We start from the raw sequence: 21,981 nt of genomic DNA, 5'->3' as shown, positions 1-21,981 counted from the left end.
AGGAGGCTTTTTCCTCTACCCAGGTGAAGGTGTGTTCACCTCAATCTACAGCGTGGAAAATCAGGCAGAGTAATTACACATGGAATAAGGACTATAAGCTCCAGATTACTCTCAGGAAACATTTCTGAGTCTAAATGCACTTTTTAATTAGCTCTTCCAATAGCATCATGCTAATTGGCTAATTTGGAAATGATATGAGACCCTGTGTGCTTTAAAGAAAATCTGTTTGTTGATATATTTATTTGCACCTGAGACTGTCTTATTGCTGGCAGGACAGATATTATTAAAACAGAATCACCTGCTTATTTTAACCAGATTTTTTTAACAAACACACATGAATTGGATTATCTCTAGGGTTTCAGGAGGAAGTATTAGCATTTTGAGTGATGGGAAATTGCCACTTAGCTGGGAAATAAATGAGCTTTAAATAGATCCCATTATTTTTTACAAGGTTATTATTGTAAATGTTTCATAATAGAAGAAATGCCCTTCAAGTCTATCTTCATTGTTGGTTTATGATTGGGGTGTTAACCTCTAAATAGCCTGGCTCTTCACATCAAGCCACAGTGAGTTTTCATATTTTTAGTATATAAAATAAAATTACCTTTTATTGGTCCACATAATATTTCCAACAAGTTTCTCTATTAGCTATGTTGTGAAGAAAATGTGTTAAGTTTATTTGCCTGGGCTAGGGAATAGTGGCTTTTTAAAATAGTTATGGGTTTAATATATTTTACTATTAACAAGACTGTCCTGAACACTATAGAAACATGGATTCAGGTGAGAACATGGTGATATATTTGGATATTTATTTTTATCTCACTTGAATATTTCACACTGCTTTACTTGTTTCACTAGGAGATGATACTTTATAATCCAAAGGAGCCTCCACTCTAGCTTACTATTTAAAATGTTCCTTTCCAGCCTAATTACTGCCACAAAATAACAAAGAAGAAACTGCATGGATCACCCTGGATTTTGGAAAGTGCAGTGGTAAACAGTCTTCTCTCTCCAGTTTAACATTCTCCTTTTTATTCAGTATTACTGAGCCTCTGCAGCTATTCTGCATTGTGGACGAAAGCTCCTAAGTTTGGAAATGCTAGGGTGTCCCCTACCGTTGCAAATGGGGAAGCACATTTCTTTGCAGCTCCATTCAGAGAACAGGATTCTTCTGAAAAGGAATTTAACCAAAGTTCAGATAGGGCATGGTTAGTCACATGGTGGGTGTGGGTGGAAGGAAGGAAGGAAGGGAAATTAGGGACATATATAGGAAACCTACCTGAGGATATTTTTTTTCAGTATTTGTCAATTAAATTTTTTTGGTTTTATTTAAATTCAGCTGAATTAACATACACTGTATTATTAATTTCAAAGTAGAATTTAGTGATTCATCAGTTGCTTATAACACCAAGTGCTGTCCTTAATACCCATCACCCAATTACCCCATCCCCGTGCCCACCTTGCCTCCAGCTACCCTCAGTTTGTTCTCTCTAGAGAGAAGAGTCTCTTACGGTCCCACTCTGTTTTTATCCTATTTTATTTTTCCTTTTTTATTATTTTTTTCTATTAATTTTTGAGGAAGCTCCATACTGTGTTCTACAGTGGCTACACCAGTTTGCATTCCCACCAACAGTGCACGCAGAGATTCCTTTTTCTCCACATCCTCTCCAGCACTTGTTTTTTTGTGTGGGTTTTTTTTTTATTTTATTTTAGTCATTCTCATATGTGTAAAGTGATAATCTCATTGTGGTTTTATTTGCGTTTCCCTGATGATTAGTATTGTTGACCATCTTTTCATGTGTCTGTGGACCATCTTAATGTCTTCTTTAGAAAAATGTCTATTCAGGTCCTCTGCCTATTTTTTAATTGGATTACTTCTTATTATATTTTAAATTTTATTTTATTATTAATTTTTTTGGTGTTTAGTTGTATAAAATCTTTTTATATTTTGGATGTTAACCTGTCATCTGATATATCATTTGCAAATATCTTCTTTCATTCAGTAGGTTGCCTTTTTTGTTTCATTGATGTTTTTGTTTCTGTGCAAAAGCTTTTTACTTTGGTATAGTCCCAATAATTTAATTTTCCTTTTGTTTCCCTTGCCAGAGGAGACATATCTAGAAGAATGTATCTATAGCTAATGACAAAGAAATTACTGCTTATGTTTTCTTCTAGGAATTTTGTGGTTTCAGGTTTCATATTTAGGTCTGACCCATTTTTAGTTTGTTTTTGTATATACTGTAAGAGAGTGGTCCAGTTTCATTCTTTTCCATGTAGCTTTCCATTTTTTTCAATACCATTTGTCTTCTTCCCACTGTATATCCTTGCCTCCTTTGTCATAGATTAATTGACCATAAAAGCATGGGTTTATTTCTGGACTATTTATCCCGTTCTATTATCTATGTGTCTATTTTTTGCCAGTACTATACTGTTTTGATTACTACAGTTTGATAGTATATGTTGAAATCTGGGATGTGTTACCTCCAGCTTTGTTTTTTTTTTTTTTTTCCAGATTACTTTGGCTATCCAGGGTCTTTTGTGGTTCCATATGCATTTTAGGATTATTTGTTCTAGTTCTGTGAAAATGTTGGTATTTTGATAGGGACTGCATTAAATATGTAGATTGGTTTGGGTAGTACAGACATTTTAACAATATTTGTTCTTCCAATCTATGAGCACAGAATATCTTTCCATCTGTGATTTCTTATTCTTTCAGCAATCTTTTATAGTTTACAGAGTACAGATCTTTCACCTCCTTGATTAAGTTTATCCCTGGGTATTTTATTATTTTTTGGTGCAATTATAAGTGGGATTATTTTCTTAATTTCTTTTTCTGCTTATTCATTGTTAGTGTATACAAATGCAACAGATTTCTGTACATTAATTTTATATCCTGTGACTTCACTGAATTCATTTATCAGTTCTAGTAGTTTTTTGGTGGAGTCTTCAGGGTTTTCTATATATAATATCATGTCATCTGCAAATATCAAAGTTTTACTTCTTCCTTACCAATTTAGATATCCTTTATTTCCTTTTCTTATCTGATTGCTGTGGCTAGGACTTCTAGTACTATGTTGAATAAAAGTGGTGAGAGTGAACATCCTTGTCTTGTTCCTAATCTTAGAGGAAAAGCTCTCAGTTTTTCACCATTAAGTATGATGTTAGCTCTGGGTTTTTCATATATGACCTTTATTACATTAAGGTATGTGAACCTAACCTATTCTATTGAGAGTTTCTGTCATGAATGGTTATTGTACTTTGTCCAATGCTTTTTCTGCATCTACTGAGATGATATCATTTTTATCCTTTCTCTTGTTAATGTGATGTGTCACGTTGCTTGATTTGCAAATATTGAATCACACTTGCATCTCTGGAATAAATCCTACTTGATTGTGGTGAATGATTTTTTTAATGTATTGTTAGATTTGGTTTGCTAACATTTTTTGAGGATCTTTGCATCTGTGTTCATCAGAGTTATTGGCCTGTAATTCTCTTTCTTTGCAGTGTCTTTATCTGGTTTTGGTATCAGAGTGATGCTGGCCTCCTAGAATGAATTCGAAAACTTTCCTTCCTCTTCTATTTTTTGGAATAGTTTAAAAATAGATGTTAACTCTTCTTTAAATGCTTGGCAGAATTTGCCTATGAAGCCATCTGGTCCTAGACTTTTGTTTGTTGGGAATGTTTTTATTACTGATTCAGTTTCATTGCTAATAATTGGTCTATTCAAATTTTCCATGTCTTCCTGATTCACTTTTGAGAGTTCTCTGTTTCTAGGAATTTATCCATTTCTCCTAGGTTGTCCAATTTGTCAGCATATAATTTTTCATAATATTCTCTTATAATCCATTGTATTTCTGTGGTGTCAGTTATTATTTCCCCTTTTTCATTTCTGTTTTATTTGAGTCCTCTCCTTTTTTTGATGAGTCTGGCTAATGACTTATCAATTTTGTTGATCTTTTCAAAGAACCAGCTCCTGATTTCATTGATTTTTCTATTGTTTTCTTAGTCTCTATGTCATTATTTCTGCTCTAATCTTTATTATTCCTTTCCCTCTACTGGCTTTAGGTTTTGTTTGTTGTTCTTTTTTAGCTCCTTTAGGTGTAAGGTGAGGTCATTTATTTGAGATTTTTCTTACTTATTGAGGTAGGCCTGTATTGCTATCAACTTCCTTCTTAGAACTGCTTTTGCTGCATCCCAAAGATTTTGGACCATTGTGTTTTCATTTTCATTTGTCTCCATATATTTTTTGATTTCCTCTTTGATTTCTTGGTTGACCCATTCATTGTTTAGAAGTATGTTATTTAGCCTCCATGTATTTGTGTTCTTTCCAGATTTTTTATTGTGGTGGATTTCTGGTTTCATACCATTGTGTTTAGAAAAGATCCATGACACAATTTCAATATTTTTTAATTTGTTGAGATTTGTTTTGTGGCCTAACATGTGATCCATTCTAGAGAATGTTGCAAGTGCATTTGAAAAGGATGTGTATTCTGCTGTTTGGGGATGGAATATTAGGTCCATCTGGCCCAATGTGTCATTCAAAGTAAATAGTTCCTTATTGACTTTCTGTCTGGATGACCTGTCCATTGTTGTAAGTGGGGTGTTAAAGACCCCTACTATTACTGTATTACTGTCAATTTCTTCCTTTGTGTCTGTTAATAGTTGCCTTACGTATTTAGATAATTCCATGTTGGGTATATAAATATTTACAATTGTTATATCCTCTTCTTGGATTGTTCCCTTTATCGTTATCCTTCTTTGTCTCTTGTTACAGGCTTTGGGTTTTTGTTGTTGTTTTTAATTTTTATTTAAATTCCAGTTAATTAACATACAGTGTAATATTAGTTTGGGGTGTACAATTTAGGGATTCAACACTTGTATACAGCACCCAGTGCTCATCACAAATGCACTCCTTAATCCCCATCACCTATTTAACACATCCTCTAACCTACCTCCCCTCTGGTAACCATCAGTTTGTTCTCTATAGTTTAGAGTCTGTTTCTTGGTTTGCCTCTCTCTTTTTTTCCCATATGATCATTTGTTTTGTTTTTTAAATCTATGTATGAGTGAAATCATATGGTATTGTCTTTCTCTGACTGACTTATTTCACTTAGCATAATATGCCCTAGCTCCATCCATGTTGTTGCAAATGAGAAGATTTCACTCTTTTTTATGGCTGAGTAATATATACACACCCCTTCTTTTTTATCGATTCATGAATCAGTGGACACATGGGCTTTTTCCATAATTTGACTATTGTTGATAATGCTGCTATAAACATTGGGGTGCATGTATTACTTCGAATTTGTATTTTGTATTCTTTGGGTAAATACCCAGTAGTGCAATAGCTGGATTGTAGGGCAGTTCTATTTTTAACTTTTTGAGGAATGTCTGGCAACTGTTTGCCAGAGTGCCTGCACCAGTTTGCATTCCAACAGTGTAAGAGGAACCCCTTTCTCTTACAGAGGAAGAGGAACATCCTCATCAACACCTATTCTTTCCTGTGTTGTTGATTTTCTGACATTCTGACAAGTATGAGGTAATATCTAATTTTAGTATTGATGTGTATTTCCCTAATGATGAGTGATGTTGTGCATCTTTTCATGTGTCTGTAGGCCATCTGTATGTCTTCTTTAGAAAAATGTCTATTCATGTCTTCTGCCCATTTTTAATTGGATTATTCATTTTCTGAGTGTTGAGTTTTATAAGTTCTTTATATATTTTGTTTTGTTTTGTTTTTTTAAAGATTTTATTTACTTATTTGACACAGAGAGAGAGATAGCGAGAGCAGGAACACAAGCAGGGGGAGTGGGAGAGGGAGAAGCAGGCTTCCCCCTGAGCAAGGAGCCCAATGTGGGACTCAATCCCAGGACCCTGGGATCATGACCTGAGCCGAAGGCAGATGCTTAATGACTGAGCCACCCAGGCACCCTCTTTATATATTTTGGATACTAACCCTTTATCAAATATGTCTTTGTAAATACCTTCTCCCATTCCATAGGTTGCATTTTAGTTTTGTTGATTGTTTACTTCACTGTGCAGAAGCTTTTATTTTGATAAAGTCCCAATAGTTCATTTTTGCTTTTATTTCCCTTGCCCCTGGTGGCATATGTCATAAGAAGTTGCTATGGCTGAGGTCAGAGTTTATTGCCTGTGTTCTCCTCTAAAATTTTGATGGTTTCCTGCTTCACTTTTAGGTTTTTAATCTATTTTGAATTTATTTTTGCGTATGGTGTAAGAAAATGGTCCAGTTTCATTCTTTTACCTGCTGCTGTCCAGTTTTCCCAACATATAAGCTTTGTTTTTAAGTCTGATTTGTGTGAGAGAAGTATTACTACCCCAGCTTTCTTTTCATTTCCATTTGCATGGCAAATGTTTTTCCATCTCTTCACTTTCAATCTGCATGTGTCTTTAGGTCGAAAATGAGTCATCATACAGATGGGTCTTGCTTTCTTATCCATGCAGTTACCCTATATCTTTTGATTGGGGCAGTTAGTCCATTTACATTCAGAGTAATTACTCATAAGTATATACTTATTGCCATTTTGTTATTTATTTTACAGTTGTTTTGTAGTTCTTTCTTCCTTCCTTCTCCTTCTCTCTTCCCTTGTGGTTTGATGGCTTTAGTGATATGCTTGGATTATTTCTCTTTATTTTTTGCATATCTATTACACGTTTTTGACCTGTGGTTATCATTAGGGTCATATATAACATTTTATACATATAGCAGTCTGTATTAAGTTGATTGCCATTTAAGTTTGAACCCATTCTAAAAGCACTAAATTTTTACTCCCCCCAGCACCATGTTTTATGTATATGATGTCATACTTTACAACCTTTTATTTTGTGAACCCCTTGACTGATTTTTGTATAATTGATTTTACTATTTTTGTGCTTTAACCTCCATACTGGTTTTATAAGTGATTAATCTACTTTTATTATGTCTGTATTTACTTGTAAAATTTTTTCCTTTCATAATTTCTTGTTCCTGATTATAGCCTCTTCTTGCTACTCAAAGAATTCCCTTTAACATTTCTTGTAAAGCTAATTTATTGGTCATGAGTTCCTTTAACTTTTGTCTGGAAAACTCTTTATCTCTTCTTCTATTCTGAATGATCACCTTGCTGGGTGAAGTATTCTCAGTTGGAGGTTTTTTCCTTTCATTGCTTTGAATATATCATGCCACTCTCTTCTGTCCTGCAAAGTTTCTGCTGAAAAATCAGCTGATATCCTTATTGGGGTTCCCCTGTATATAACTGTTTTCTTTTCTCTTGCTGCTCTTAAAATTCTCTTTATCACTACTTTTTGCCCTTTAAATTATTATGTGTCTTAGTGTGGATCTCCTTGGGTTGATTTTGTTGGGGGCTTTCTCTGCCTCCTGGATCTGGATTTCTGTTTCCTTCTCCAAATTCAGGAAGCTTTCAGCTGTAGTTTATTTAAATAAATTTCCTACCCCTTATTCTTTTTCTCCTCTGATACTCTTACAATGTGAATGTTATTACACTTGATGGTGTTGCTGAGTTCCCTTAACCTATTCTCATTTTTTATTATTATTCTTTTTCTTTTTGCTATTCAGCTTGGTTGCTTTCCATTATTCTGTCTTCCAGCTTGCTGGCCCATTCTTCTGCCTTCTCGAATCTACTATGGATTCCCTCTAGTGTATTTTTAATTTCAGTTATTGAGTTCTTCATCTCTGACTGGTTCTTTTTTATATTTTGTTTTTGTTGAAGGTCTCACTGAGGTCCTCCACTCTTTTCTTAAGTCCAGTATCTTTATGACCATTGTTTTAAAACCTTTATGAGGCATATTGTTTATCTTCATCTCACTTAGCTCTTTTATTATGGTTTTGTTCTGTTCTTTCATTTGGGACATATTCCAGTACCTCATTTTGTCTAACTTCCTGTGTTTTTATGTATTAGTAAAGCCAGTTATGTCCTCTGATCTTGAAAGCAGTGGCCTTATGAGGAAGATGTCCCATGGTATTCTATAACACAACAATGTTCCCTGTTCATCAGAATGAGGTGCTTCAGGGGTGTGTCCTATGTGGGTGGTATGTGCCCTACTATTGTGTCTGAACCACATTTGCCTTCAGTCCAGTCAGCTGCAATGGCCCACTTTGCCTGTTGGGGGCAAGGTTCTGTCCTTGTGCTGTTAAGAGGCCAGTCTGGGGCAATCATGGCCTTATAGTTGGATGGTGTCAGCAGTCAAACCAGATGGGCTGCCTTCAGCCCTTTTGCTGGGGCTATGGTCACAATGAACTGCAGGGCACTCTCCCTGTGTTGTTCCTGGAGCAGCTTTCATTGGTGGACAGGACATGCAGACAAACCAGATAGATACCTGCCCCCAGTCCATCTGTTGGGGCTGCAGTAGCACCAACCTGCAGGATGCTATTCCTGCCTGCCCCCTGAGAAGCCTTTGTTGGTGGGTGGTGTCAGCAGTCAGACTATATGCCTGCCCCCAGTCCATCTGCCTGGGCTGCAGTGACCCCAAACTGCAGAGCATCTCCCTGTGCTGCCCCCTGAGATGTTTTTATTGGTGGGTGAGACCTGCAGTCAGACCATCTACTGGGACTGCAGACATACTGATCAGCAGGACACTCTCTGCACTGCTAATTACAAGGTTCAGCTGCTGTCACTGCAGCTGAACGGGTATGTGTGGTTATCTTCCCCTCTCACCAGGGCAGGAGTCACTTTGCAGTGGTGATGGTCCCTGCTGGGGCTGCTTGCAGGATGAGATGCGGCAGGAGCCACTTTGGAGAGACTCCCGACGAGTAGGGCAGGTTGGATGGGGTGGATCCACAGGAGAACACAGGCGCACACAGTGTTATCAAGGTAGGTAGTGTTTCCGTGGTTCCCACAGGTATCCAACTATCTAGGCTGGGGACTAGGGAGGGAAATAGCATCCACCAGCTCTTTTGTTCTTGGAGAAGTCTCCTAAAGATCTCTGCCCCTCCAGCACACATTCTAAGATTAGTATATAAATCCTCTTAACAAACCAACCAACAAAAACAAAAACAGACAAACAAACCTCTAACTACAGTCCAGGTGCTTTTCAAACTACTGCTTCTATTCTTATTTCCCTGTGTGTGTAGGTGGGGAAGGTTGGGGCGGGGGGGGGAGGGGGTTGTTTTGCTGTCTCTTAAGGGTGATGACTGTTTCTTATTGCCCTTTGGCTCTCCCAGAGGCAAGCCTGCTGATTTTTAAAGTACCTGGAGTTAAGCCCCACTGGTTTTCAAAGTCAAATGTTATGGGGATTAGTCTTCCCAGTGAAGGTCTCTCATGTCAGGGGTGCCTGTTTTGCCAGGTGTGGGTTCTCTTCTCTTGCTTCTCTGTGCTAGTGGTGTCCCTCCCATTTGTGGTTAGTCTCCCTGGGAGTTTGGTTCCCGATGGTCTCTACCCCTCCTACCCTGTTCGATGACCTCCTATGATTAACTGTGGAAAGTTTGTTCTGCCACTCTTCAGGTCATTTTCTGAGTTGCTGGAACTCATGTGGTTGTTTCTAGGTGTGTCTGTGGAACTGAGACGAGGTGAGCCTAGCCTCCTACTCTACCATCTTCCCAGAAGTCTTTAAAGGCTTCTTCTTGGGGCCCCTGGGTGGCTTAGTTGGTTAAGCATCTGACTCTTGATTTTGGCTCAGGTCATGATCTCAGGGTCGTGAGATCAAACCCCACGGTGGGCTCCATGCCAGACATGGAGCCTGCTTAAGATTCTCTCTCTCCCTCTGTCTCTGCCCCTCCTCATGAGCTGTAAATAAATAAACAAACAAACAGGGCTACTTCTTTAGTGACAGTACTGTGTATACAGTAAACAGGAAATGTTGGCTTTCACAAAAGATAAACTGGAAAGTTTCTAACTGCCCAGATGTTAGGTAAGACAATCTTTATAAAGCTACAAGGGGATCCTGGTGATACCACAAGCCATGGAGGTACTCTCAGCCAGACATCTGGCAAGTGAACCCCAGCCAGCAGGCCTGTAATAGCAGAGGCAGCCTCAGAGTACAGCCTGCCACAACCTGAATGTACATTTCAGTTACAATACTAACTGTACTTGTGAGTGGCTGTGGCCTCGGCCAATAACGGATTGCCAAGGCCCAGTGGGAAGCAAGTAAGGCAAGGATTCAATTCTAGAAAAGAGAGTCTTTCCATGTATATAAACCCTTTTGGACATTAGGTAGTGAAACTTTTAATCCATAAGTCAGTTCAGATGCTTTTATCGTAAGGCTCTAGCTTTTTTTTTTGCTTTTTGCTTTTTTTTTTTTTAAGTAGGTTCCACATCCAACACAAACCCCAATGCAGGCTTGAACTCATGACCCTGGGATCAAGACCTGAACTGAGATCAAGAGAGATGCTTAACCGACTGAGCCACCCAAGCACCCTCTGAGGCTCAAGGTTTTAAATAAGGCTTACCCAGATAGGCATCACTAGGTCCATCAAAGCTATCTTGCATTCAAGGGCAGGGAGCAAATTATCAATCAGCTTAACTTGGATTCATGTGGCTCAAGGATCACTCCAACCACATGCCCCACTTTGACGCTGATGATTTAATTCATGGGAAAAAGAAACCTTCACAGAACGTAGGTTTCTGAATCCTAAGCAACTCCAACCCAAGAAGCAATGGAAACAGTCTTGGGCACAAGACTGCAGGAGCCTACTCACAAGAGAATATTGACAATAGGCTGTGATGTAGCAACAACAGCACCTCTAGTCCCTGGAGGCTTGGATTACATCAAGGGTCATGAAGCTTAAAGAGAGAATTATTTCAGATTAGTGGAAACTAAAGAGACATGACAACTAAATGCAGCATGTGATTATTGATTGGATCCAAGCTAGATCAAGAAAAAAGTTTTTCACTGTAAAAAACATTAGCATCATAAAGAATTTGGGGGAAAATTTGAATAAGGTCTATAGATTAGATAATAATGCCACAGTAATAATAATTTCCTGATTTTGAAAATCACACTATAGTTGGCTAGTAGAATACCTTTGTTTTCAGGAAAAACACACTGAAGTACTTGGAAGTACAGTGTGCATGTGCAGATGGGTGGGTAGGTGGATGGATGGATGGACAGAGTTGAAGAAAACAGAGCTGGACAGTAATCAAAGCAGTAAAAGACAGGTTTTCTTCAGGAACTACTGCAACAGGGGAAGAGAGACCTCAGTTAAAGAACTGGGTTCAATTCTGAACATAACAAGGAAAAGTTGGTATTTATAGTCAAGAAGCAGGTTGGGGGAGGTCGGTGCATGGAAAATTATTTAAAGAAGACATCAAGGGTAGGGGTAATTCTTGCTAAACAGACTTAAGAATTTTTGCTAAAGGTAGGCCAAGGTTTTATACATCAAAGATGCGGGATGAGGAATTTGATCAGATATCAAGGTAGGGAGGGTAGTCAGATATCAAGGGTAGGAGGATTCACTCTAGACTTAGCAGGATTCTTACTAAAACTGAGCAATGCAGGCTGAGTAAGGACAGACACAGAAGGATAGATAGATAGATAGATAGATAGATAGATAGATAGATAGATAGATAGATTTGTGTTTATAGATGTTTAATAACGGGCTCTTAATAGGGGGAAAATCCATGATCCATAGCATTTGTTTGTTTCCTTAGTGTAAATACTCCCACTGTAGGTAGTTTCAAACCATCAATGTGGAGTCACTGGATGCAGCAGTGGGAAGAAATGCTCTCAATTGACTAGAGTGAACCATTAACAGTGGTTCTGGGGGGGGCGGAGCAAGATGTCGGAGGAGTAGGAGACCTAGATTTCCTCTGGTCTCAGGAATTTAGCTGAATAGGGATCAAACCATTCTGAACACCTACGAACTCAACAGGAGATCGAACAGGAGAGTAGCAACAACTCTCTGAACAGAGAAGCGACCACTTACTGGAAGGTAGGGCGTGCGGAGAAGTGAATCCGAGGCGATATTCGGGAGGATAGACGGCGGGGGAGGAGGCCTCTGTCAGCCGCTTCTGGCAAGTGCTAGAGCCGCGGAGCACAAAATCGGACCTTTTAGAAGTTGGCTCGGCGGAGGGATGTCGCTGCAGTGGCTAAGCGGGGGGGGTGGAATCCTCCCGGGACAGTGTGGTCCCAGGACCCTCGGGGTCACAGAAAGGCTGGGGGTGCCTGAGTGCGCCAGAGCTCCCAGGTATCGGAGCGGGGAAGCCGGCTGCAGAGACGGAGCAGAGTCGCGGGCTCTCAGCTCGGGGTTGCCATAAACTGTGATCTGCGGCCCAGTCGGGGCACGGCTCCCCCAGCAGGGACCCAACAAGCAGCAGATCCGGGGAGACTCCCCTTCCTTCCCGGGGAGGAGCGGTGCGGGAACGCACTGCAGGGATCTGCTGGGTTTGGAGACTCCGTGCCGGGTCGGGTGCCAGGGATAGCAACGCTCGGTCACAGGCCGGGTGAGCACGGAGTGCGGCCGGAGACCGGGGACACGGAAGTGACTGCTTTTCTCTGGGGGCACACTGAGGAGCGGGGCCCCGAGTTCTCAGCTCCTCCGGGCGGAGATTGGGAGGCCACCATTTCTGCCCTGGTCCTCCAAAGCTGTACTGAGAGCTTGCAGGGAACAAAAGCTCCTGAGAGCAAACCGGAGCAGCTTCCTTAGCCCGGACCGACAAGGGCGGGGCAATTCCGCCTCCAGCAAAGACATTTGGAAACCACAGCAACAGGCCCCTCCCCCAGAAGATCAGCACAAACAGCCAGCAAGCCAAGACCAAGTTGATCGATCAAGGAGAATGGGAGAACTCCAGCGCTAGGGGAATACTGCACATAGCTTCATGGCTTTTTTTTTTTTTTTTTACCATGATTCATTATTTCATCAAAGTTAATTTTTGTTGACTGTTTTTTTTATTTTTCTTTTTCCCTTTTTCAACCAACATTTTATCAATCCCTTTTTTAAAAAAAAAAAACATTTTTTATTTTTCATTTTTAGAGTCATATTTTATCCCTTCATAGTAGTTCCCCTTATTTTTGGCATATATATATAAGTTGTTCTCTCTTTAAAATTTTGAGGTACAGTTTCTTCTAACAGATCAAAATATACCCTAAATCATTAGTGTATGGCTTTGTTCTAGTCTCCTGCCTGATCACATTCTCTCCCTTTTTCCTTTTTTTTTTTCTTTTTTTTCTTAAATCTTCTTTCTTTTTTCAAACAACTTATCTTACCAAGTCCTTTTATAAAATCTTTTATAATTTTCATCTTTACAGTCATCTTCCATCGCTTCATTGTATCAACCCTTATTTTGTACATATATGTCTTTCTTCCTTTAAAACTTTAGGAGGCACTTTTTTCTAACAGACCAAAATACGCCCAAAATCTAGTGTGTGGCACTGATCTATGCACTAGCCTGATCATATTTGATCATATTCTGCTTTTTTTGTATTGTTTTGTTTTTGTTTTTCTTTTTTTTTTCTTTTCTTTCTTTTTCTCTTTCTTTTTTCTTTCTTTCCCTTTCTTTTCCCCTGGTTTCAGGTCTTTTCTGATTTGTATACAGTATATTTGCTGGGGACGTTGTAAACCTGTTAGCATTTTGTTCTCTCATTCATCTATTCTCCTCTGGACAAAATGACAAGATGAAAGAAATCACCTCAGCAAAAAGAACAAGAGGTAGTACCGTCAGCCAGGGACCTACTCAATACGGACATTAGTACGATGTCGGACCTAGAGTTCAGAATCATGACTTTAAAGATACTAGCTGGCCTTGAAAAAAGCGTGGAAGTTATTAGAGAAACCCTTTCTAGAGAAATAAAAGAACTAAAATCTAACCAAATCGAAATCAAAAAGGCTATTGATGAGGTGCAATCAAAAATGGGGGCACTAAATGCTAGGATAAATGAGGCAGAAGAGAGAATCAGCGATATAGAAGACCAAATGATGGAAAATAAAGAGGCTGAGAAAAAGAGAGAGAAACAACTACAGGATCACGAGGGCAGAATTCGAGAGATAAGCGATACGATAAGACGAAACAACATTAGAATAATTGGGATCCCAGAAGAAGAAGAAAGAGAGAGAGGGGCAGAAGGTATATTGGAGCAAATTATAGCAGAGAACTTCCCTAATGTGAGGAAGGAAACAGGCATTAAATCCAGGAGGCACAGAGAACCCCTCTCAAAATCAATAATAATAGGTCAAGACCCCGACATCTAATAGTAAAACTTACGAGTCTCAGAGACAAAGAGAAAATCCTGAAAGCAGCTCGGGAGAAGAGATATGTAACCTACAATGGTAGAAACATTAGATTGGCAACAGACCTATCCACAGAGACCTGGCAGGCCAGAAAGGACTGGCAAGATATCTTCAGAGCACTAAACGAGAAAAATATGCAGCCAAGAATACTATATCCAGCTAGGCTATCACTGAAAATAGAAGGAGAGATAAAAAGCTTCCAGAACAAACAAAAACTAAAGGAATTTGCAAACACGAAACCAGCTCTCCAAGAAATATTGAGAGGGGTCCTCTAAGCAAAGAGAGAACCTAAAAGCAGCAAAGAGCAGAAACGAACACAGACAACAGACAGTTAACAGTCACCTTACAGGTAATACAATGGCACTAAATTCATACCTTTCAATAGTTACCCTGAATGTAAATGGGCTAAATGCCCCAATTAAAAGACACAGGCTATCAGATTGGATTAAAAAACAAGACCCATCAATATGCTGTCTGCAAGAGACTCATTTTAGACCCAAAGACAACCCCAGATTGAAAGTGAGGGGGTGGAAAACCATTTACCATGCTAATGGACACCAAAAGAAAGCTGGGGTGGCAATCCTTATATCAGACAAACTAGATTTTAAAACAAAGACTGTAATAAGAGATGAGGAAGGACACTATATCCTACTTAAAGGGTCTATCCAACAAGAAGATCTAACAATTGTAAATATCTATGCCCCGAACATGGGAGCAGCCAATTATATAAGGCAATTAATAACAAAAGCAAAGAAACACATTGACAACAATACAATAATAGTGGGGGACTTTAACACCCCCCTGACTGAAATGGACAGATCATCTAAGCAAAAGATCAACAAGGAAATAAAGACTTTAAATGACACACTGGACCAAATGGACTTCACAGACATATTCAGAACATTCCATCCCAAAGCAACGGAATACACATTCTTCTCTAGTGCCCATGGAACATTCTCCAGAATTGATCACATCCTAGGTCACAAATCAGGTCTGAATCGGTACCAAAAGATTGGGATCATTCCCTGCATATTTTCAGACCACAATGCTTTGAAACTAGAACTCAACCACAAGAGGAAAGTCGGAAAGAACTCAAATACATGGAGGCTAAAGAGCATCCTACTAAAGAATGAATGGGTCAACCAAGAAATTAAAGAAGAATTAAAAAAATTCATGGAAACCAATGAAAATGAAAACACAACTGTTCAAAATCTTTGGGATACAGCAAAGGCAGTCCTGAGAGGAAAGTATATAGCAATACAAGCCTTTCTCAAGAAACAAGAAAGGTCTCAAATACACAACCTAACCCTACACCTAAAGGAGCTGGAGAAAGAAAAGCAAATAAAGCCTAAACCCAGCAGGAGAAGAGAAATCATAAAGATCAGAGCAGAAATCAATGAACTAGAAACCAAAAGAACAGTAGAACAGATCAACGAAACTAAGAGCTGGTTCTTTGAAAGAATTAACAAGATTGATAAACCCCTGGCCAGACTGATCAAAAAGAAAAGAGAAATGACCCAAATCAACAAAATCATGAATGAAAGAGGAGAGATCACAAGCAACACCAAAGAAATACAAACAATTATAAGAACATATTATGAGCAACTCTATGCCAGCAAATTAGATAACCTGGAAGAAATGGGTGCATTCCTAGAGATGTATCAACTACCAAAATTGAACCAGGAAGAAATAGAAAACCTGAACAGACCTATAACCACTAAGGAAATTGAAACAGTCATCAAAAATCTCCCAAGAAACAAAAGCCCAGGGCCAGATGGCTTCCCAGGGGAATTCTATCAGACATTTCAAGAAGAATTAATACCTATTCTCCTGAAACTGTTCCAAAAAATAGAAATGGAAGGGAAACTTCCAAACTCATTTTATGAGGCCACCATTACCTTGATCCCAAAACCAGACAAAGACCCCATCAAAAAAGAGAATTACAGACCAATATCCTTGATGAACATGGATGCAAAAATTCTCACCAAAATACTAGCCAATAGGATCCAACAGTACATTAAAAGGATTATTCACCATGACCAAGTGGGATTTATTCCTGGGCTGCAAGGCTGGTTCAACATCCGCAAATCAATCAACGTGATACAATACATTAACAAAAGAAAGAGCAAGAATCATATGATCCTCTCAATAGATGCAGAAAAAGCATTTGACAAAGTACATCCTTTCTTGATCAAAACTCTTCAGAGTATAGGGATAGAGGGTACATACCTCAATATCATAAAAGCCATCTATGAAAAACCTACAGCGAATATCATTCTCAATGGGGAAAGGCTGAGAGCTTTTCCCCTAAGGTCAGGAACGCGGCAGGGATGTCCACTCTCACCACTGCTATTCAACATAGTATTAGAAGTCCTAGCCACAGCAATCAGACAACATAAAGAAATCAAAGGCATCCAAATCGGCAAAGAGGAAGTCAAACTCTCACTCTTTGCAGATGATATGATACTGTATGTGGAAAACCCAAAAGACTCCACCCCAAAACTGCTAGAACTCATACAGGAATTCAGTAAAGTAGCAGGCTATAAAATCAATGCACAGAAATCAGTGGCATTCCTATACACCAACAACAAGACAGAAGAGAGACAAATCAAGGAGTCTATCCCATTTACAATTGCACCCAAAACCATTAGATACCTAGGAATAAATCTAACCAAAGAGGCAAAGGATCTGTACTCAGAAAACTATAAAATACTCATGAAAGAAATTGAAGAAGACACAAAGAAATGGAAAAACGTTCCATGCTCATGGATTGGGAGAATCAACATTGTGAAGATGTCAGTGCTACCTAGAGCAATCTACACATTCAATGCAATCCCCATCAAAATACCATCTACTTTTTTCAAAGAAATGGAACAAATAATCCTAAAATTTGTATGGAACCAGAAGAGACCCAGAATAGCCAGAGGAATACTGAAAAAGAAAAGCAAAGCTGGCGGCATCACAATTCCGGACTTCCAGCTCTATTACAAAGCTGTCATCATCAAGACAGAATGGTACTGGCACAAAAACAGACACATAGATCAATGGAACAGAATCGAGAGCCCAGAAATGGACCCTCAGCTCTATGGTCAACTTATTTTTGACAAAGCAGGAAAGAATGTCCAATGGCAAAAAGACAGTCTCTTCAACAAATGGTGTTGGGAAAATTAGACAGCCACATGCAGAAGAATGAAACTGGACCATTTCCTTACACCACACACAAAAATAGACTCCAAATCGTTGAAAGACCTAAACGTGAGACAGGAGTCCATCCAAATCCTAAAGGAGAACACAGGTAGCAACCTTTTCGACCTTAGCCGCAGCAACTTCTTCCTAGAAACATCGCCAAAGGCACGGGAAGCCAGGGCAAAAATGAACTATTGGGATTTCATCAAGATAAAAAGCTTCTGCACAGCAAAAGAAACAGTCCACAAAACCAAAAGACAACCGACAGAATGGGAGAAAATATTTGCAAACGACATATCAGATAAAGGGCTAGTATCCAAAATCTATAAAGAACTTATCAAACTCAACACCCAAAGAACAAATAATCCAATCAAGAAATGGGCAGAAGACATGAACAGACATTTCTCCAAAGAAGACATCCAAATGGCCAACAGGCACATGAAAAAGTGCTCAACATCGCTCGGCATCAGGGAAATCCAAATCAAAACCTCAATGAGATACCACCTCACACCCGTCAGAATGGCTAAAATTAACAAGTCAGGGAACGACAGATGTTGGTGGGGATGTGGAGAAAGGGGAACCCTCCTACACTGTTGGTGGGAATGCAAGCTGGTGCAACCCCTCTGGAAAACAGTATGGAGTTTCCTCAAACAGTTGAAATTAGAGCTACCGTTCGATCCAGCAATTGCACTACTGGGTATTTACCGCAAAGATACAAATGTAGGGACCCGAAGGGGTACGTGTACCCCAATGTTTATAGCAGCAATGTCCACAATAGCCAAACTGTGGAAAGAGCCAAGATGCCCATCGACAGATGTATGGATAAAGAAGAGGTGGTATATATACACAATGGAATATTATGCAGCCATTAAAAGGAATGAGATCTTGCCATTTGCAACGACGTGGATGGAACTGGAGGGTGTTATGCTGAGTGAAATAAGTCAATCAGAGAAAGACATGTATCACATGACCTCACTGATATGAGGAATTCTTAATCTCAGGAAACAAACTGAGTGTTACTGGAGTGGTTGGGGGTGGGAGGGATGGGGTGGCTGGGTGATAGACATTGGGGAGGGTATGTGCTACGGTGAGCGCTGTGAATTGTGCAAGACTATTGAATCACAGATCTGTACTTCTGAAACAAATAACGCAACATATTTTAAGAAAAAAGAAAAAGAAGAAGATAACAGGAGAGGAAGAAAAGGGGAGTATGTCAGAGCAGGAGACGAATCATGAGAGATGATGGACTCTGAAAAACAAACTGAGGGTTCTAGAGGGGAGGGGGTAGGGGGATGGGTTAGCCTGGTGATGGGTATTGAGGAGGGCACGTTCTGCATGGAGCACTGGGTGTTATGAACAAACAATGAATCATGGAACACTGCACCAAAAACTAATGATGTAATATATGGTGATTAACATAACAATAAAAAATTAAAAAAAAAAACAGTGGTTCTAGCACACCACTGCATGATGCTTTGGACTACTTTTGCAAATCTATAAGTCTGAAATTATATCAAAATAAAAAGTTAAAATTTTTGACAAGTGTAAATTACCTATATAATAAATGAATTATAAAATTACTTTTTCTAGAGATTGGGTAAAGCATTTTTAAACTTAGGTCTCTCTCTTTTATAAGTAATGGTAGACTCCATTATAACCATAATATCTAAGTTAAACAGTAATTTTTCATACTAATAGACAACAAGCAACAAAATTCAAGGTCTGTCACAGAGAAACATTGATAGAATATATGTTAATCAAGTTATATCACTGATCAAGTTTCAGTGCTGGCTTCAACCCACACCTGGTGCTTCTGATGTAATAGAAAGAACACACGATGTTGAGGTCACACCCTCCCATCATCCCTACACCTCATCCAGGCCGGGAAATCAGAGGGCCACGGCACAAGGGAGGGAATGATTCAACACAATTTGCCCCTAATAATCTCTGAAGCTACATGTCATGGTGGGTCAGCTGTGTCCTCTTTAAGGACAATATGCTTTTTTGGCCATAGGAAGATAGATATTTTTTAAGTTTTATTTAAATTCCAGTTAGTTAACATTCAATGCAATCTTGATTTCAGGTGTACAATTTAGTGATTCAACACTTACATACCACACCCAGCACCCATCACCACAAGTACACGCCTTAATCCCCATCACATATTTAACCCATCTCCGCACCCACCTCCCCTCTGGTAACCATCAGTTTGTTCTCTATAGCTGAGTCTGTTTCTTGGTTTGCTTCTCCCTTTTTTCTCTGTGCTTGTTTGTTTTGTTCCTTAAATTCCACATATGAGTGAAATCCTATGGTATTTGTCTTTCTCTGACTTATTTCACTTAGCATAATACTCTCTAGCTCCATCCACATCGTTGCAAATGGGAAGATTTCATTCTTTTTTATTCCATTGCATATACATATATACACCACATCTTCTTTATCCATTCATTAGTTGATGGACACTTGTGCTGTTCCCATAGTTTAGCTATTATTGATAATGCTGCTATAAATGGCCAAAGGAAGATATCAAAATTAATGACTATTCTGTCATTGATGGAACTCCAGCTTTTGTTATCAGAATCCTGCTCCCTGTATGTATTTGTTTTCCTCAGATGCTAACAGAGACTGAAAACTTGCTAAGCTTATTATGTTCTGTTATAGTGACATCTAAAGAGAAAAACAACAAAAGGTTGAAAGCAAAATTTTGTCAACCTGGTATCACAAACTAGACTTTGAATTTCAGTCAACCAACTAGAATGCATAGACTTCTGGGACACCTGGGTGGCTCAGTCGGTTAAGTGTCTGCCTTCAGCTCAGGTCATGATCCCAGGGCCCTGGGATCAAGTCCCGCATCGGGCTCCCTGCTCGGCGGGGAAGCCTGCTTCTCCCTCTGCCTGCCCCTCCCCCTGTGTGCTCTCTCTCTCTGACAAATAAATAATATCTTTAAAAAAAATAAAATGCATACACTTCTTAAGCATTCTAAACATTACAAATGTCCCCTATCATTCTGAACTAGGCCTTTGGTAAGGTAAAGAGTTAACTCTAAGCGCTTATCAGGTTCTTTGGTGTTTTACAGAAAACAATAAATCTTAAAAACCCCAAATCAAATTTATTAACAACCCACACAGGCATAGGAGTCCTACTACAGTGATTGCTGAATTCTAATGTAATATCTAAAACCAGAATGGACTGAACATTTTTGATGAATGCAGATTTAACAATTCTTTTGTTTAAATGAATGAACTCCAAAAATATCACATGGTTGTTTTACACTTGACCCAGTCTGCATGTTGTAGCTCATCCAGAACGTTTCTGATGGTTTCAACACAAACTTCTCCTCTGTGATGTTTTTTTGATGCAAGATTCCATACATTTTCAAATTCTTCATCAGAAAGCTTGACACCAATATTATATAATATCTCTGCAATCTAGGGGGAAAAAAACATTTAAAGTCATACTAAGACTTAAATTTGTATTTTTAAAATATCTTTATAGGGTGCCTGGGTGGCTCAATCGTTAAATGTCTGCCTTTGGCTCAGGTCGTGATCCCAGGGTCCTGGGATCAAGCCCCGCATCGGGCTCCCTGCTCAGAGGGAAGCCTGCTTCTCCCTCTCCCACTCCCCCTGCTTGTGTTCCCTCTCTTGCTGTGTCTTTCTTTGTCAAATGAGTAAATAAAATCTTTAAAAAATAAATAAATAAATAAATAAATAAAAATATCTTTATAACTTCTAAGGCTATGGCTGTTTATCCCAAAAAAAGTATGCGCCCACACGTGTGTTTATGTGTGTGCCTGTTACATATAATAATAAGCAGATGTCAAAATTCCAGTATTTTCAATTCAGGAATCATTTTGTTAATATGAATATGAGGATATTCACCTATACTAGCCCATATATAAAATGACTTCCAACTCTTTAAGTGTTTCTGGTTATTTTAAAGGGAGGCAGCTAAATTCAAGCAGAAAGAGTAAAAAAGTTAAAGAAAGAAGACTTCCTGGATTTGAATCCTATCTCACTTCTTGTCACTAGGATCTTGTCTATGTCATGTTGACCCCTTGAAAATTAGTTTCTCTTCTCTAAAATATGATTATTTATAAATGTCTCTTACTGGCCTGTTATAAACTTTACAGTTGTAGGTGTGCAAGTGCCAGAAAGACTGAGCATGCATGAGCAAACTAAAATCCAAGCATATTGAAAACCAGCAAATTTGGTTTAGTAATCTCTCTGCAATGATAATTATTATGGGAAAACATGTTTCTTATGTCCCAGGAAAAATTTAAGAAAGGAAAGATAAGATCTAGCAGTGGAAAGAAATGTTAGAATGAGTAGAGGACATAAAAGATTTGAAAAAAAAATGAAACTGCATTTATTTTTTTTAAGATTTTTTAAATTTCTTTATTCAAACAAGACAGAGTGAGAGAGAGCATGAGCAGGAGGGAGGGGCAGAGGGAGAAGCAGACTCCCCGATGAGAAGGGAGCCCGATGTTGCGGGGGGGGGGGTGCTCTATCCCAGGACCCCAGGGATCATGACCTGAGCCCAAAACAGACACTTAACCGACTAAGCCATGCCGGTGCCCCAAAACTAAATTTAAAAGAGGAAAAACATTTACTATG

At 39.0% G+C, this 21,981-nt stretch overlaps 1 protein-coding gene and 1 long non-coding RNA gene across 4 annotated transcripts in view; one reads left to right on the top strand and one right to left on the bottom strand.

Annotated features, from left to right (window-relative positions):
* Positions 1–21,981, top strand: part of LOC113916628 — a 29,436-nt gene that overhangs the window by 5,820 nt on the left and 1,635 nt on the right. The window contains exons 3-4 of the long non-coding RNA XR_003517992.1: positions 925–993; positions 8,679–8,831. This is a non-coding gene — a long non-coding RNA (uncharacterized LOC113916628). The remainder of the gene's footprint in view (positions 1–924; positions 994–8,678; positions 8,832–21,981) is intronic.
* EFHB (EF-hand domain family member B) overlaps positions 19,784–21,981 on the bottom strand; it is a 60,906-nt gene continuing 58,708 nt past the window's right edge. For 2 of the 3 annotated variants that reach the window (XM_035726913.1, XM_027583241.2), the window contains one exon: positions 19,784–20,796. In XM_035726913.1, coding sequence (XP_035582806.1) covers positions 20,583–20,796 — 214 coding nt within the window. In that variant the 3' untranslated portion in view covers positions 19,784–20,582. The remainder of the gene's footprint in view (positions 20,797–21,981) is intronic. The other variant, XM_027583242.2, reaches the window with a different exon arrangement.

This window comes from Zalophus californianus, chromosome 1 (genome assembly GCF_009762305.2).
Source record: "Zalophus californianus isolate mZalCal1 chromosome 1, mZalCal1.pri.v2, whole genome shotgun sequence".
Lineage (NCBI taxonomy): Eukaryota > Metazoa > Chordata > Mammalia > Carnivora > Otariidae > Zalophus > Zalophus californianus.
Note: the sequence above shows the minus strand (reverse complement) of the source record. Positions and strands in the feature narration are given on the sequence as shown.